At 36.6% G+C, this 17,875-nt stretch overlaps 3 protein-coding genes across 6 annotated transcripts; all 3 read right to left on the bottom strand.

Annotated features, from left to right (window-relative positions):
• Window positions 1–313: 313 nt before the first annotated feature.
• LOC106657711 (probable ATP-dependent RNA helicase DDX17) lies at window positions 314–5,583 on the bottom strand. Of its 2 annotated transcripts, XM_014379373.2 has the most exons (7): window positions 5,276–5,583; window positions 4,747–5,097; window positions 4,010–4,663; window positions 3,780–3,952; window positions 3,646–3,705; window positions 1,269–1,511; window positions 314–1,188 (listed from the first exon to the last, which is right to left on the bottom strand). In XM_014379373.2, the coding sequence occupies exons 1-7, from the start codon at window positions 5,290–5,292 to the stop codon at window positions 1,016–1,018; spliced, it is 1,671 nt and encodes a 556-aa protein (XP_014234859.1). In that variant the 5' UTR covers window positions 5,293–5,583; the 3' UTR covers window positions 314–1,015. The 2 variants fall into 2 exon arrangements, with proteins under 2 accessions (XP_014234859.1, XP_023317584.1); XM_023461816.1 differs by lacking the exons at window positions 314–1,188; window positions 1,269–1,511 and adding an exon at window positions 2,082–3,272.
• Window positions 5,584–6,012: 429 nt separating this feature from the next.
• On the bottom strand, window positions 6,013–8,688 carry LOC106657681 (mitochondrial pyruvate carrier 4-like). The gene is made up of 4 exons (XM_014379308.2): window positions 8,336–8,688; window positions 7,041–7,081; window positions 6,645–6,841; window positions 6,013–6,566 (listed from the first exon to the last, which is right to left on the bottom strand). The coding sequence occupies exons 1-4, from the start codon at window positions 8,421–8,423 to the stop codon at window positions 6,509–6,511; spliced, it is 384 nt and encodes a 127-aa protein (XP_014234794.1). The 5' UTR covers window positions 8,424–8,688; the 3' UTR covers window positions 6,013–6,508.
• Window positions 8,689–10,723: 2,035 nt separating this feature from the next.
• Window positions 10,724–17,814, bottom strand: LOC106657673 (apoptotic protease-activating factor 1-like). 3 transcript variants are annotated; one of them, XM_014379297.2, is made up of 13 exons: window positions 17,467–17,814; window positions 16,749–17,036; window positions 16,475–16,664; window positions 15,893–16,021; window positions 15,232–15,543; window positions 14,920–15,155; window positions 14,715–14,844; window positions 13,554–14,636; window positions 13,441–13,487; window positions 12,891–13,359; window positions 12,405–12,809; window positions 11,940–12,338; window positions 10,724–11,865 (listed from the first exon to the last, which is right to left on the bottom strand). In XM_014379297.2, exons 2-13 carry the CDS (start codon window positions 16,934–16,936, stop codon window positions 11,374–11,376), a joined length of 4,080 nt encoding a protein of 1,359 aa, XP_014234783.1. In that variant the 5' UTR covers window positions 16,937–17,036; window positions 17,467–17,814; the 3' UTR covers window positions 10,724–11,373. The 3 variants fall into 3 exon arrangements, with proteins under 3 accessions (XP_014234783.1, XP_014234781.1, XP_014234782.1); XM_014379295.2 differs by having other exon boundaries at window positions 15,893–16,030; window positions 17,467–17,813; XM_014379296.2 differs by lacking the exon at window positions 17,467–17,814 and adding an exon at window positions 17,116–17,164 and having other exon boundaries at window positions 15,893–16,030.
• Window positions 17,815–17,875: the final 61 nt, after the last annotated feature.

The raw sequence follows: 17,875 nt of genomic DNA, 5'->3' as shown, positions 1-17,875 counted from the left end.
AACTCAGGCAAGAGTTGAACTTTACCCCCTCTGCAGAAAAACTAGCCCCTCCCTTTGTGCACTGCAGCTAAGCAGTAGCAGCAGCAGCAGCAGCATTTAGCAACAAGCTAGGCATAAACAGTGCGCGCAGACGCAAGGTGCGACGAGGCTCGAGAAACTGTAACTACGAATTTGCAATTTCCCGGAGCTTTAAACGCAGCAATTTCAACATTGATTCTCGCTCGTAGATTTCTACCAATGTGAGACACTTTTTTAATGCGGACAGGAGGGATGTCACAACGGAATAATACTGAAAGCGGCTCTTCGCAAGAGATATATGTTTAATTTTATTTTATTCTTGCCATCTGACAACATACAAATAATTTTATAGATTACATTTTCTTATTTCAAGTGTAATAGATAGATATTAAAGTTACAATAAAAAACTTTCTTAGTTCGTATTAATAGTAAATAATCGAGCTAAAAAATGTTAAATAATACAATTTTAAAAATTGAGTCATTGCTATACTAGAGTAATTGTGTACATCATTTTCCGGGTTCTATAAGCATAACGCGGTTTTTTCTAGTTTGATTAAAAAATTTATTCTGAGAGACATGAACTCGATTTCATAAACATAACGCCAATCGCTTGTTATCATGCAAAAAAAAATGAGTTATTGCTAATGTAATCAACATCTTTTGATCACTTAAAAATGCATAACAAAGATGTTATAATCTCTTCAAAATTCTTCGCAAAAAGCTACATAAATTGCAATCAATACATAATAATATGTAATATATTTATTATAAATATTATGTAATGTATTTACACAGTACAAGATCTTTTGTTTCCATGCAGGAAATGTATCATTTAAAATTATAGACAAAAATACAATTTTGGCCCAAGCACACAATTTCTAACAATGCCCTAAATTTTTCTGCATACAATTTTGTTGACAATGAACGAGAATGAAATCATTACATTGAAATAATAATTGTCTACATTTACATGATTGTTTATTCGATATAGATTTTCTTAACGCCTTAAAGGGCTACGGCTACGACTTCGGCTATAACTACGCGAATAACTTCGCGAATAGCTCCGCCGTGAGTTGCCATTGCGCTCACGACTCCGACTGCGAGATCTGCTCCTCGACAAGCTGCGCTCCTTCCTTCTGGCGGTTCTCGTTCTCCATCTGCTTCTGCCACCTAATTATTTTTCAGGGGGTTAAAATCGTTTCTTTTTCTCTCGTAATTCGCAGCTTGATATTCATTTGTTTTAATTTTACCTCTGTGACGGCCGCCGAAAGCGCCTCCTCTGTCAGCCAGTTCCAGGAGTTTCGGATTGATAACTTGGTTCGCTTCTTTCAGCACTTGGACGAGATCGTTAGCTTTGCTAGCGTTACTCGTCGTGAAAAAGGTGTACGCTGTACCGGTCTTTTGTCGGCGTCCAGTACGGCCAATTCTATGCACGTAGTCTTCCGAGCAGGACGGGTAGTCGAAATTAATAACAAATTTAACGTCCTCGACATCTGTAAATTGATAATAAAAGCATGATGAAGCAAAGCTTTGGTAATACCTGTGACTTTGGTTAATTATTATTGATGGATACACAGTAAGTTAAGATCGCTTAAATCAATTTGATGCATGTGATACGGGGATTTTTTTCAAACACGAAAGTTTCTTACATAAACGGAAGTTTACATGGTTTTTAAATTTTTTTTCAACTTTTCGTATACTAGAAATTTGAAATCAAGTGAAACAATGTTTCATACCGGATAATCAGAGAAATAAAAAATAATAATAAAAATTAAGACAGAAATGTATAAATACTGTAGATTCATTGTTTATAGGATAAAAATTTAAGATCGCGAATAGACATGTGTGCGTAACTGTTCATTTATCATTTACCAACGTTCACTGGTAAAAGCATGATTGTTTGAACTTTTAATATGACAAATTATTGCCAGTCGCATATAACAAAGAACAGATTATACACGACTCGAAGAAGAAGAAAATAAGGAAAAAAAATAAAATAAAAGATAATATTACGATGGACAAACTGTTGAGATTGTAATAATCATACTAAATGCAAGGCAGCACACACGCAGAACAATGTGCGCACTCTCTGCGGTGGTCGGCGAGGAGAGCGTGGGCCGGGCGGAGTGGGCGTCTCGCGCCACCCGGGCCTGGCTCGTCATCTCTCGCTCTCTGTCTCGGGGACGGCACACATAGAGAGCCAAGCCATCGATAAACGCAATTATCGAGACTATCAGGTCTCGCGTGTGCGAACTGCAGCCGGCCAACCTGCGATCGGGGGAGCCGCTTGCGTGCCCTGCCTGCGCCCGACATCTCTTCTCTCTTTCTCGGTCTCGGTCTCGATCTCTCGGCGATTGCGTCGCCTCCAGACGACGAGCCGCGCGAGGAAGAGAAGGAAGATGGAGGACGACGACGAGGAGGAGGAGGACGGTAGAGAGCTGCACTCTCCGCTCGTACATGAATCTGTGCCTCGGCAATAAAGTGTGCGGGCTATCGCAACACGCTGCGTGGCTGTGTTGCGTACGTCGCACAAGCGAAAACTGCCAGAGCCGTGTCGACGCCGTGTCATCGTCGTCGACGTCGTATCGACGTCTTCGTCAACGGGGAGTCGGCGATAATTATCGAGGCGGTCTTAAACACGTGTCGCCCTTCTCGCTCGCTGACTGCACCTACTGGAGAGGCTGTGCGCGCGTCCCGACTAGGACGACGACTACGCAGCAGGACGATCGACGAGGAGGCACCACGCGCGTGAGAGTAGGTAGTTATGTGTGTGCGGCCGAGTCACGTCTCAGCCCGATCGGTCGCAGCCCAAGGCACCTCAGCGCACAGACGACTGACGACGCCTAGACGCCCAGACAATGCAAATACACCATGAGATTAAGTGAGCAGCGCAGCGACGGAGCGTGAGTTGCAGTGAGAGACGCTAGCGCGTGGACGGATCAGGACTCCAGGTCTTCGGGATCCTGCCTGCGCTCGTCCTCTATCGCTCTATTTTTCTCTCTGACTCCTTCTCCGCCCGAAATCCACCTGTGAATTGGACAGCTCACCGATTTGAATATCGCACGCTCGACCGCTCGGTCGGTCGTCGCCGAGAGAGCAGCGATTCACTGCGATAACTGCCTGCACGTGTGAGCGACGACTCTACACGCTCGTATGCAGCTGCTGCTGCTGCTAATGTTGAGCCAAGGCGAGAGGTTTGAGGCATTTGCATTACCCGGCGTCGACGTCGACATGGGCCTGCGCGCGATGTGCCTCTGCAATGCATAAAAAATCATCCGGCCGATTTAATTTTTTTCTTCAAACAGACTTGATGATGCTTTTCTAGCGAGCCGTGCACACACGGACTCGCCGTTTCCCTTTCATTTTGATTTCACTATACATTTCATACTCATTTATGATTGACCCTTCAACTCGCTTACTCTCGCTCAACTTTACCATGCACTTATGTAACTGCAGTTTATATTTACAAGTTATGGTGCATTGAAAGACAAAATTTTATATACATTTAAATTCTACTGACTCGAAATTTTACACCACTTAACAATGTTTTTTTTCACAAAAGAAACAAATAAAAATTATTGTGATTGATGCATACTGGATTATTCATTCAGGTGTTTAAAAGCTTACCTAAACCTCGCGCTGCTACGTCTGTAGCTACTAGTATCGGAGCTTTGCCAGATCGGAAGTCTAAAATTCATAAAAAATTATTTCATTTTTGTGACAATTTGTGACAGATATAGGATAACGATTACGTGACGTACCTTGCAAAACCCAATCTCTCTCTTGTTGACTTTTATCGCCGTGGATACAAACTGCCGGCCAACCATCACGCTTCATTTTTCGAGCGATTTCATCAACCCTGCGCTTTGTTTCGATGAAAACAATTGTTTTATTTTCTTTTTCAGCCATGATTTCTTTCAATAAAGTACTCAACCTAATTAAAAAAGAAATTATTAGTATCTTTTCATTATGTTCATTTAATGCTACTTACTTAATTTCTTTTTCTGCTTCACTGCAAACATCAATAATTTGCAGAATATTATGATTCGCAGATAATTGTAGAGAACCAACATTAATTTGAGCATAATCTTTCAAAAATTCTTCAGCAAGATTTTTTACTTCTTTAGGCCAAGTAGCAGACCACATAAGGGTTTGTCTATCAGGTCTGATTTGCTCAATGATCTTTCGTATTTGAGGTTCAAAACCCATATCCAACATTCTGTCAGCTTCATCCAATACAAGGTAAGTGCATCGTCTCAAATTTGTTCTACCAGATTCTAAGAAATCCAGAAGTCGACCAGGAGTAGCAATTATAATTTCAACTCCATTGTCAAGATCACGTGCTTGAGATCCTTTTGGGGCTCCACCATAGAGGCAGGTATTACGAATACCTGAAGAATGACCAAAGTCATCAGCAACCTGCTGAATTTGCTGAGCAAGCTCACGAGTAGGAGCTAAAACTAGAGCAATTGGTCCATCACGGCGACATAATTTTGGCTGACTGTTAATATGAACAATAGCTGGCAATATATATGAGAGAGTTTTGCCAGATCCAGTTTGAGCAATGCCAACCATATCACGACCACTCAAGGCTATTGGCCAGCCCTGGGCTTGGATCGAGGTTGGTTCTTTGAAATTTTGCCGTCTAAAATATGTTTTAATTTTATACCAATGGTAAAAACAAAATAATAAAAACAAAAATAATTTGACAATTTTAAATTGTGTTACCTGATCTCTCTCATAACATAATCTGGGAAACCTGCTTCTTCAAAATATAAAACTGGATTGGGAACATTTTTACCTCTTAAGGTAATTTCTTTATCACTTCTGTATTGTTCTACAACTCTTGGATCTCTGTTTTTAACTGCCTCACATGGTTCATAGAAATCTTTCTTGAATGGTTCCAATCTGCTCAAGTCCCATCTTGGTTTCTTCAAGTTTGCTCCAGGTTGACCTCTACCATTGCGACCACCACCAACGGGTCCCCGATCTCTACCTCCACCCCATCCTCGTCGATCCCTTGATCGACTACGGGAACGAGAGCGTGATCTCCGTCTCCGGTCTCGGTCACGACTACGACTATGTTGAAAAAGAATCATGAATTGCTGATAAGGTCATAACAAAAATACTGAATAGCTCGCAAAATAAACACGAAACACCATATTAAAACAAGTATAGGAGTTACAAAACACGAATAATTAACCACCTTCAAAATGGTAAATCAGTATCTCCTTGTCAATTCAGCCATAATAATTACCTTCTATAACGACCCATTGCTCGGCTCGGAATTTTGTAGTAAACTTTGATGAGGCTTTGCCTCAGCTGCAAACTGACGTAGTACTTTTCCTTCGAGATAAGATGTACAGTTGGCTATTCACGAGGCAGTCAGCCGAAACTTAGTGCACTTTCGGAAACTGACACTTGATTTGGTGAGGTCTTGTGACTTGACTTGAAGTTCCCGATCAAGCTCATCAAGTTTTTTTTCTATGATAAAATAAATTGTCATCGACGTAGCGAGTTACACGCACACATACACGCACACAAGCGTCGATAGCAATGGCGTTTCTGCGAAGGACGCGGTCGCGCACTCTCACTACTCTCAGGCAAATGCTTTGCGCGAAAAGCTAATGGCGCCAAATTTTAATTTTCAAATGTACGCATAGTGTCGTGCTTCAATAAACTTTGTTTATGATTGTAATAATTTTTTTACAATCAACTAGATTGTTTTTATAAATAGTTTAAAAGTAGCACGTGTAAATGCAAATTAAATGGTAATTACTTTATTGCTGACTTGCTAATTATCTATTTGAAGTTGAATTACATACATTAAACGAATCACTACTAAATTATTTGATCTCAAATCAATATCGATCCTATTTAAGCTCAAACATTGTGTAATCGTTTGTATCATCAATTTATTTACGATTTTGGGGAAAAAGTCAATGAATGAATGAATGAAATACGCTCAATTTTAAAAAGTGTTTAAGTTTTTTATTCTTTTGCACCGATAGTTTAGGGAGTTTTTTTCATTCTCTCCAACAATTACGTCATGCTTATTATATATACTGTACAATTTTAACATAAATAACATCTTTTCTCACAGTTGACTTTTTGCACCACATGCCTTATTTTGTAAACAGACATGATATTCATATTTACAACAAGTTCTATTACAGACTTAGAATGTACATTTTCATAAAAAATAATATTCTTATTCCATGTGCACGAATGAAAATAAATATCTTCGCTGCGTAGTGACGGTCTACGCGGGCTGCGACTCTGCGTCGACCTGCGAGTCAGATAATTTTAATATTTCCTATAGTCAGTTCGAAACAGTCCAATGCACCTCGAACACGGTTTACAACACAAGAGGAGCTTGAGCTTTGTTTTGAGCCGATACATTAGATAAAATATATATTTTTCTCATAGTTCACTTTGTTCCAAGCTAAATAAGTTCGTGAGGAATGTATTAATTCGTCAATTTTCATAGTTATTTGGGTACTGTCGATTTCGCGGGTGCTTCTAAGCTTTTTTGTGCCATTTGATGTCTGCAACAACAGAAAAGATGAAAAATAAAAATATGTTCTTGTATTCTTGCTTATTTATATTGGGGATAATGTGTGTACCTCAGAGCTCGAGATATTTGGTAGATGGCCGTGAAAGCGACGAAAAGATTAACACTGAAAAGGCTCCAATTTTTCGGTGTGATCGCCAAGGAGTATCTTGTCCAGATGGTACCGGTCAAGCCAAGGGCGGCCGACTGGCTGATCGAGAGCTGTTCGGCTGGCCTCTGAAGATCGCTAAGACCTGCCAATACGAGGCCCTGTTAAACATAAAAAAGTTATTCGTAAATACACAATCGACAAAAGCTATAAGCAAAATGTTTGTGGAATTCGCGACAGAATCAAGGACGGAAAAGTCAAGTTGGCACGCCGTCAACAGACAATTTGCATGCAACACACGTGACTAACGTATTCGTAATAGCGATCCAACTGCTGCGAGGCAGGAAATACGAGACTTACCCACTTAAACGCTGGTGCCCAGAAAAAGATCGTCTGCGGACCTGCAAATCATTGCATAGAGATGATTAGTTGCGCATTACAGAGAGTATTGTATTAGCGATTGCAGAAAATCATTAGAATGTTTTATTTTTGCTGATAAGATATCGCGAGCGAGCGAGCGTCGAATAAACTCGTGATGAATTTATCAACGGACAGACAGACCAAGCTTTTCATCAAACTTTTCATTTGCCAAAAAAAATCAATGATCTATTGATCAATACGAATTCGTACACGAGCTATTGTATTATTTTCTTCGAAATGATGTATCTAAATAATAATATATAACACAAGTATATAACGGGTCACGTTGTAACTAAGTGGGGTCGAGAATTTCAATCGTATACGATCGTGGTTGTACAATATTTATTACACAATCGAGAGCTTCTAAATTTGTTTCATCAAATGCGAAACGAGAAATGCCTCGTCGTGCTAGTAGCGCGACTTCCGCTAATACGGTATTGATGCACGCGCAAAAAAAAGTTGTCAATCGCCGCAAGGTCGTTATGGATTAGCGTCAACGACATTCGTTTCATTATCTTTACTTTTTTTATAAACAATGCATTTTCAATGAGATGCGTCGCGCTGCAGAGTGCACATGAAATTTGGCTCTATCTATCGAGTGCGCGCAGTCAGTTAAAATGACGTGACCTTCGAACCCGATTGAAATGCCCCCTCTGCGCGCGTTCAAAGAATGCGTGCAATAAACGATGCGAAGCTTAAAGTGTCGAAAAAGCGAAAGAGAGAGAGAGAGAGAGAGAAAAAAAAAGGATTGCCGCATGTAAATCGAGTCGTGCGAGGCGCGCGACATGGATCATTTTGTCGAGGCGTAAAAGTATCGTCTTACAGCTTTGTAATTCTCATCATTCCGGGCGAGATCACTCCGTTCGCGTGCCGTACAGTCGGAGCTCCTATATGTGTATACGACGCTACGCACGGCGGTAGAAAGAAAAAAAGAAGAAGAAGATAGCAAGCGACGTTCCCACATATGTTGGTCGCAAGAGAGCAAAAGTAAAAAGGCCCGATGATCGCGTAAGAGTCTCGTACACACGCGGAAATCAGCATCATACAGCAGTATACACGAGGAGCGAGCGCATACGTCATTACGTACACAGTAGCGTACGACATACGTATATAGAATTTATACAGCTAAGGTCAAACGGCTAAACCTTGACCCAGTTAACCCCGCGGAGTCGAGCGAGCGAGCGCGTGGCACAAACGGAGCAGCGGAAAAAAAGAGCCTGGAATCGTCGTCTTACCTGCCGGATGTTTCCACAGTGGTTGCAACTTTTCGGGCACCTTCTTGCCGATAGCGGCCATGGCGGTCTGATAGAGCGCCGTTGACATTTTGCCGATTTTTGCACCCTTTTTCCTCCTTGTTTGGCTGTGAGCGCGCGCGCGCGAGGCTATATACAAAATCAATCGGAGCGAGTGTAGCGGGCGCGAGCGAGTCTCCTCTCTTGCTCGTGTACACGAAGGCACCCAACTCGCAACTGGCGATCATACACTGACAACGCTGAGGTTCTCGCGCGCGCACGACGTTGCTTGCTTGCTGGCTTGGCTGCGGGGCGATATGCGCGCGCGATACAGAGTGACGACGACTCTCTGACGATTCGAAGCCGCGAGGAGAACTCGAAAATTTCAGCTTCCCCACCCTCGCATGCTCGCTGCCGAGCATCATTTCTGTATCACAAAATATATATATGTGCGTCTCGCACGCACGCATGTATCTGCTTTTATACAAGCTGGACTTGTGTATATATCCCACACTGGCCAGTCACGTGGCTAAACGCTTGAATCTGGACATTGTCTTGTACATCCGACGAGCGAGCGATAGATTGTATCTTCGTGCCTATAGATCCATCAAGTACGGCTATAGACGCTCGAATTACCTAAACGCGGCACATATACTTTGTGAAGCGCCGATCTACCGAGCTGCTACTCGCGATCCAATGATTTTTCCTCTTAGCAACTCGTGCGGAATGCCAATAATCGTTAAAAACATCTCAATCACGCCTATGTACACGAGCAGTCGCTGTTTGACATTATCGCGCTAATATTTCTGCGCAACTTTAAAGAGATTTTACGTGTACTACACACGATGACGTGCTCAACAATTGACGTGTACTCGCGCGATCGCTGAAAAACCGCACGAGCCATGCAACTGCGGTAAATTCGAGTAATACAGGTGTACGCGCGTCGGGAGAGACTTAGTTGCATCGAATTACTTTGCGGATCGAGCGATGCGATAAGAAGAAAAAGGAGCTTCCAACCGATTATGTCACGGAGAAACACCAGGTTGACATTGGCCTTTAAACATCGTCAAGATTGCTTTCGACGACCTACAGATCGTGTGTATACATATAGCGAGACTTCCAAGCGGATATGCTTCGAGACACGCGCCAAGTCCCTCTCGTATACACGACACACTCGAGACGCGCAAATTCGCAAGATAATATATAAGCATACTTGCGGCACACATGTGTTCGCCACGCGTTGTATTCGCTAATTATAAGCTCGCGCGCTGACATAACGGCGTCATCGTGCAGCAAGTGAATTTTATATCTATAATACAATAACAACGCGCGTAGCTAGCAACTGACGCGCAGCGGCTCAGCTGTCAAGTTCAAATGCACTTCTTTCCGCGTGTCTAATTTTATATCGTAATACGCGTAAGACGTTCTTATGTCGCGCAATACACTAACGTACAAATATGTAATCGTAATCGATATAATTGTATACGCTTATCGAGAGAGGGTCGATGAACTTAATACAATACCATGTTTCGTTGTATGTAAATAGTTTATTACTTTTTTTGTCATTTCATTTTTTATTACTTAACGTTAAGTTATGTACAATTGTTTATACAAGAAGTAGTGTGCTACGCCTCAGGCTACATCATCGTTATAAATAACTCCATTTATCGAATAAAGTAAAGCTTTAAAAAGATGGACAAATTATAAACATTTCCAAAATTCATTGAATTGGCATCGAAGAATATTATATTGTTCGTGACAGCGGTTATTGAATAAATGCTATTTCCTAATTATTCATCACAAATTAATGAACAACATTTATCGTAAACAAATGAAATATTTTTATCCCATTTGAAACATATTTCCGGCATTTGAATGAACATGAAAAATATTTACTTATTATCAAGTTTAAATACACACCATGTTAAATATTATAAGATATATATTTAAAATAAAAAAACATTGATATAAAAAAGCTCTTTGAGAACAACCTTAAAAAGTAAAACTTCTTTCAGAAAGAAGTCTAAAAAAATTAAAATACACTTGAATGAATTCATGAAAAAATTCAAGTCCCAGTAAAATGTACATCGAAACGCGTGGAAGCGGATCTAATTTTATGAAGAAGTTTCACTTCATCATCGCACGAATCAAAATTTAGACACGTATTCCTACGTATTTGTAGCGTAAAAATGCGATTGAGATCAAGAGTTACATTGCATCAGATAACTATAATAAATTAATTATCAAATTTTTACAAGGCACCGATTTCTTATAGCTATTATTTTATTACAAGAAAATCTGAATCATTTTAAAAAATATTAAAATAAACAAAGATATCAATATTATATCTTTAAAGAATAAAAATATAATGGATCTAAATAAATTTTTTTAAAGCAAAATTCAAATTAAAAAAGTGTATAAGTATTACTTATTTAGATCAAAGTAGAAAAAAAATTATTGCATTCGATGTAAATTCATAATCATAAAATTCTGATTGTGCTTGTATACTTTTTCACAATTTATTGCCATAAAAACTCTCGTCTTGAAAATAAAATTATATTAAATGCAGCTGGCAGTGGCTTGATCATTACATGTACGTACGTATCGTAAACTTTTACGTACCATGCATACTTAAAACAGTAAAAAAGTATTTCACTTTTATAATATATATCGATACATACTAAGCCAAGCTAATTATCAGAAACGTCGCTTCTAATTTGTTTTATGTTTATACTAATAAAATCGATAAAAATGCACTATTGTAATATCACAATAGAATATTTCATGAATATAAGTATTCTATATTCTATAAAAAACCCACGATTCTCTTATCAATTACTTATTGCCAGTATTTTGTTACTTTAATCCATCAATTTACTCTTAATTCGTTTAATTTTCAAGTCCATATAAAAATGAACCATTAAGCACTTTTTATATACAATTTATCAAAATTTTAGAAACCATGAAAGACATATGGCACATACTAGTATATTTATCAAAGTAACAAAACACGTCAATCTATTCCAATCAATAGACTTTAGCTATGAATCAGAAACACTGAAAATTGTATAGTTACTTATTGTACCGTGGATATCAACTGTTAAAAATTGTGAGAAATCCGGAGCTACGCATATTCTCACGTTATCCGTGCACGTGCCAGGTAAGCATACACATCCGAGCAAGGCCGGTCTATCAACATCTACACCGAGTTTTCGACTCCAAAATTCCTCGAGGTTTAGTGTTACTGGTGGAGTTATTTGAAGTTTTATCGATTCTTGAGGTTTGGCTTGGTAGCTCGAGCGCGGACTAATGCCCTGTTGAATTTGACTACGGTCGAAGCCCATGCGACTTCGTCTATTCTGGGAACGATTTGGTCCACGCAAGTAATTAACATTCCACCAAGCTAATTCGTCTCCAGAGACAGTCAGTAAAATCGCTGAATTGATGCACACAGGTGACCAATGCAACTGACAAATTGGACTGCAGTGAAGATCCAATTTTCCTAGTTCTACCTGAGTTGGCACGTCTATTATCTATAAAAATAACAAAGTTTTGTATTGCTCATGCTATTTAAGCTAACCAGAAATCATCAAAAGTGTTAACTTACGGAAATGTCACCATTTTGAAGAGCAACGGCTAAAAACTTTTCATCGTTAGAAAATTCACACAAGGTCACACCCTGTTTATATTCTTTTTTGAAGTAAGCTTCTATTTTAAAACTATCTGATTGATCTATTTCGACATTTGGCAAATTATATACCATTATTGTAGTTCCATTTTTGAGTAAAGCCAACAAATTTTTGTTGCTACTTAAATGGCTACTGACAATTGTTTCTTCATCATCGATAAACTCGTACATAACACTCCACGAAAAATCTTCGATGTTCCAGTACTTCATTTTACCATGTTTAGATACCGTGAAAATGCAATTATTCGCTATCTGGTGTACAGATAGTACAAAATCCGAGCCATCGATTTTTTTTGATATTTTTGTATTACGCCACACCTATATAACAAAATAAAGAAAAATCAATCTTTAAATATAAAGATATTTAAAAATAACTATGCATACCTGCAAATTATTGTTCGCTTTGCACAGCACCATATAATCTCCTTTCATTTGTATAACATCAATGAAATCATTTAAAGAGTCGAGCTTAGCAATTAGTGATGATTGTTCGGTAGTCATATCGTATAATACTACGCACACCGTAGTCGTAACCGATCCTGATTCTGTCAGATAAATTAATTTAGATGAATCTTCAATTAACTTCATGCTGATGATTTTTCCGTGAACTGACTCAATTTTTTTCCCGTTGGAAGTCGTTATAGTTATTGGTGAAGTTTTCAAAACTACCATATTTTCTTCTCCAATTGTATTCATTTTTGCATCAAACAAGAGTTTTTTGACTGATTTTGGTTTTTCATCCGATCTAATTTTCCATCTATAAATCATCTTCTTATCGCTTCCACATATCTAAAAGGTCAAGTTGAAGAAAAAACAATTAATGAAACTGTGACATTTATGATTAATTCAATAGTAACTATGAAAAATTACCATATGAAAATCTTCAAAGTACATCCAATAAGGATCAAGAGAAGTAACATTGCCTTTAAAACAAGTAATTAAATCATCAGGGCAAAATGCTTTCATCACGTTGATTTTTCCTTTTGAATTGGCTATAATCAAATATCTTGCATCATATGTCAAAGTTGCACAGACATATGATACATCTTCATTCTCTTCTTCAGTTTTAGCAAATTTTTCAAAACTATGAATATGCCTATTTTTATAAAACCATTTGAAATATAAAGAATTTTTGTTGGTGACAATCACTAAACAATTGTGCTCTTCTGGATGACGCGAGAAATAAATAACTTTTGGATTGTTTAATTGTAAATTAAATTGTGATACATAGGTGTAACCATTTTCGCTCTTCTGATAAATTCTTACAGCTGAAGTACTTTCGTCCATGACGTGTAGTAAATTATCTTCACTTGTAAAAGAAATACCACCAAAACGATGACTGGAAAATAGTAAATTATTTTTTATCAAGTGCTTGATAGTAATAATTATTTGATTAAACAAAGTATATGTCAATACTCACGACTTGAGTTTATCCTGCCATTCAATATTTCCATTGGCATCCCAAAGCTGCAAATATTCAAATGAATTATGTATATTTTCGAATTGGTAAAAATTTTTAATTTATTTACATACCATAATGGTTCCATGATCAGTGCAAGCTGCGATTTTGTTACTTGTTTGTGCAAATTTCATATCAGTAATAATTTCTCCGTAAACTACAAGTGTTTTTTTACTATCATCATGGGGAGATTCAAAAAAACGTGTCCATGATGTTTGCTTATGTCTAGGACTTTGTGTTGGAATACTAAGCCCGTTGCATGTATACTCATTTTCACTCAATGCAAACAGTTTCAAAGAACCATCTGTACTCAAAGCTAGAAAATAATCTCCATTGATAATTGATAAAATAATCTTTTTAATGGCCGCTTTATGTCCAGAGAAAAACTTTGGTTTACGGTTTTCACAATCCCATAGAATAATTTCACCATCATAGGTTCCAACCAGTATATGATTAGGTTCATTCGTAAAAGCAACAGTGCTAGTATTCTTTATTACTTCTTCACAGAAGTTCAAATACTTTTTAGTTTTGGAGTTAATACTTCGAGACAAATATAAAGAATAAGATCTAGATGATGCTATTTTTTCAGCTGTATTTCTTATAAAGCTTTTGTCAGAATGATCTAAAGCAATTTGAACCAAGTCTAGACATTTCATTGAACGATGTTTAGCTAAAGTATTTGCTTGGTCTTCCAAAAAATGTTCAAGATCTATTAAATTTGACTCAATAATTGGATCACCATTTTTAGTAATGTACTTTCTATACTTCTTCAAATCTATAAACAGATCGCTTAAACCAGTGTAATTAATTTTTGCTTGAAGAAAGTCAAAATTAGTGTATAAACCATGGAATTCCTGATACATTTCAGCCTGTTCAAGATGATGACCAATATAAGAAAAACTATAATTATCATTTGGTAGTTTTGAGAAATCACCATTACAATATTTTCTATATTTTTCAATAAAAGCCACATGTTTATCTCGTAATTGTTCTAGTGTCAGTTTACTTCTGATATGACATAATAAAAGATCATGAATTCCATAAATGTAACATCTTAATTCGTCATTCCACTTTCTTGCTGCCAAGGATTTGTGACAAAATTTTAGCATTTGATCTTCAACAGAATATGGTTCTTCATCCCATAAAATTTCTAGTGTCTAAAACCAAAAATAAATATTATGAGTAATTGAATTTTAAACATTAATTTAATTTTTAATTTTTAATGAATATCAAACCTTTGGTGTTATATTCACATCTTCACTGAAAATAGCTAAATTTTCATATCGTTCTTTCATTTCATTTTCTAATTGCCCAATGCACATTTCAAATGTTGCTTTTTGTAACTCCATGAATTCTGAGATAATCCTGAAGTAATGATTCAATTAAAATATTGAACATATTTAAGAGTATTTATCATTTCAGAAATCAAGTACTACTTACATATTTTTTGCATTTTTTGTTTGAAGACAATTCAAGTAGTACTTCCATCTCCCTCTATGAGATCTCATTTCATGTTTGTAATATTCAAACTGAGCTGCAAACATCGCAATCAGTAAAGGCATTCCTTTACATTCTTCATGAATAAGTTTAGCTTCTTTTGGCAATTGATCCATGTTTATATCAAGAACTTTAGCAAACAATCCTAAAGTTTCATTTTCTGTAAATCCATGATTCATCTAAAAGAAACAAAAATATATTTGTTAAGTATCTACTGTAATATTTGAATTAGTTAAATATCAAAACGATCAATACCTTAACAACCATATGAGTTCGTTTATTTAAAACACCAAGATCAGGAGTAATGACCACAGTTTTACATGCAAAATCAAATTCATCTACAATTTCTTTATGACATACGTCATCAAGGATTAGTAAAGCCATTTGATGATTTTTTTTCCTGAAATGATTGTCTATAATTTGTTTCAGGGATTTCTCCAATGGTTCCGAATTAACAGTTTCAATTGAACCCAAATTTTTTATTTGATGATATAGATTATTAAGCTGAACTAATATTTCTTCATTTATATTGCGCTTGTACCCAAATTTAATCCAATAAATTTCATTCTATAATATAAAGAATAATAATGAAGTTTACATTTTTTAAATTTATATGTCCCTGAAAGAAATCGAATTTGCCTATAACTTTCATTAGTTTTAGGACAATTTTTGAAAAATAAACATGATTTTTTAAACATTAAAAAAAAAATTAAAAAGTTATTTTAAATTTTATAAACTTTCGAAAAATTTCAAAATTTTTATACAATTTTTTCGATTTAATAAAAAAAAAATAAATCGAAAATCGGATTTTGAACTTAATAAAGGTTTTTAAAAGTAATAATAAAAGTAATAAAACATTTATAGAGAAACTCAATTTCTGTAAGGGATTTATACAACAATAATTATTATGACTCACGTTAAATAATCTCAATGTAAAATTTTTGTCTTTCAAGGTGCTTGCTGTGAGACAAGATTTTCCAAATCCTTTCATACCATGAAGAGCTATGTATCCATTAGGCTCCAAATTTTCTAATGCATCTTTCAACTTTTGAACCTTGTGTACAGATAAGATTTTTCAAATTATTTTTTATTTTTGATAATACTAATATCTTTATAAAGACTTGATAATAATTTTAAAAAATAAGAAAAGAAATTATGAAGATCAAAATAATGTTAAATTGTATTTAAAACTGTGTAAAAAATATAAACTCATAAATGTGTTTTCATTTTTTTTACTCTAAAATATATTAATAAATAAAATAATAATTGCATGTCTCTATTATACTATAAATAAAAGTAATTTCAAAAATGTTACTAATATTCTCAAAAATATAAATTTTATAAAGCATATCATTTTGCATACAAAATGATACTTACATCCAAATCCAGTTGAATGGTCAAGACATAGGATTTAATAATTTCAATATTATCAAGATGAAAAGATTTCAAGAATTTTTGTTTCATGTGAAATTAATAACTAAATGACTAAGAAACTTACCATTTCTTCTCTGGTAACTGTTAATGGAGAAACAGGTGGTAAATTAGGATATACAATAGGTACATCCATGGCATTATTTCTAGATTGTGGTGGTTCATATTGGGCCAATAGTTTATCCATATCATCACTTAGCCAATCATATTGATGTCTAAGAGATTGATGAAATACTTCAAAAGCATAACATCCACGCCTAAAATCAAAAATTATTTATAATTTAATTAGAGATTAACACAGAACAAGCTTAATTCATTTGCAGCTTTAATTTTATACATACTCTGGCAATAAGTCCAATAATATGTTTGCTCTTTCCTCTTTGCTGACACCTTTCTTAATATCATTGGCATCTTCCTCCTTTAATACATATTCTGTCATCAAGGGTTGAATAATCCCATTGAAAACGTCTAAATCTTCGACGATCTTTTGACGCATACGCCTCAAAACTTCTTTATGTTTTTGCTCCATTTTTACGGGATTTTATTGTTTTCGACGATTAGTGGCAGTAGAAAGTGAGAATGAAAAATCTCCTTTATCTAAATTACTATCCTATTCGAATCAATGAATTCTGCAAGAACAAAAGAATCAGCATGTCATCGTCGTCCGAATCTCGTCCAAAAAATACACAATAGATTAACCGAACTAACGCGTATTTTTTGTTCTATTCGATTAAATGTGAGTTAAGTCACAATGCAGGTATAATAAGTTAACCGAGCGCGTAATTAAATGGTATCGCAAAACTTGCGAGAAAAGCGAACTCGCGTAAACGACTAATATAACGAGCGTGAGAAGCAAAAATCATCATCGTTCTTCTCCTCATCATCATCATTATCATCGTCATCGTCGGTGCATGCACAGACTTTATATATTACGCATATATATAAAATGAGAGGGGCGCACGCACAGGTGCCGTCCGCGCAACACGGCCGATACAGGTCCAAAAACAACAAGCCAATGCGCGTATACACCTATTTTATGAATATGTGTAGTATACTAACCACGTCGGATCATGCATCATTTCCAACTTTTTTCTTTCTTCTGTCTCGTCTCGCGGTCGAGCGAGTTGGTTGAAAAATTTCTATTGTTGCTTCATCATCGTCATTTTTCGTCGAGATGCAGCCGCGAGACGCACGTAAACACTTGTAACTACGTAGAAAAATTGGCTCGATGCACGAGCGGAGCAGCGCCTCGTTGGCTCTTTGTTGATAAAAATATTGAGAGAGAGCGAGAGAGAGAGAAATTCACTACACAAGACACTACGATGCTACTATGAACGCGCACACGCTACGACTGAAAAGTAAATGCATTGCTTGGTTTGTCCGTGTCGACTGCCAATTGCTTTACAGAAGCGAACGCGTCCCTCACTCCAGTTTGCGTATGTATATTCTCTCTCGCTCTCGACCATAC

This window comes from Trichogramma pretiosum, unplaced genomic scaffold (genome assembly GCF_000599845.2).
Source record: "Trichogramma pretiosum strain Unisexual culture from Peru unplaced genomic scaffold, Tpre_2.0 scaffold71, whole genome shotgun sequence".
Lineage (NCBI taxonomy): Eukaryota > Metazoa > Arthropoda > Insecta > Hymenoptera > Trichogrammatidae > Trichogramma > Trichogramma pretiosum.
The sequence above is the reverse complement of the archived record's forward strand: the minus strand, read 5'-3'. Positions and strand labels throughout refer to the sequence as shown.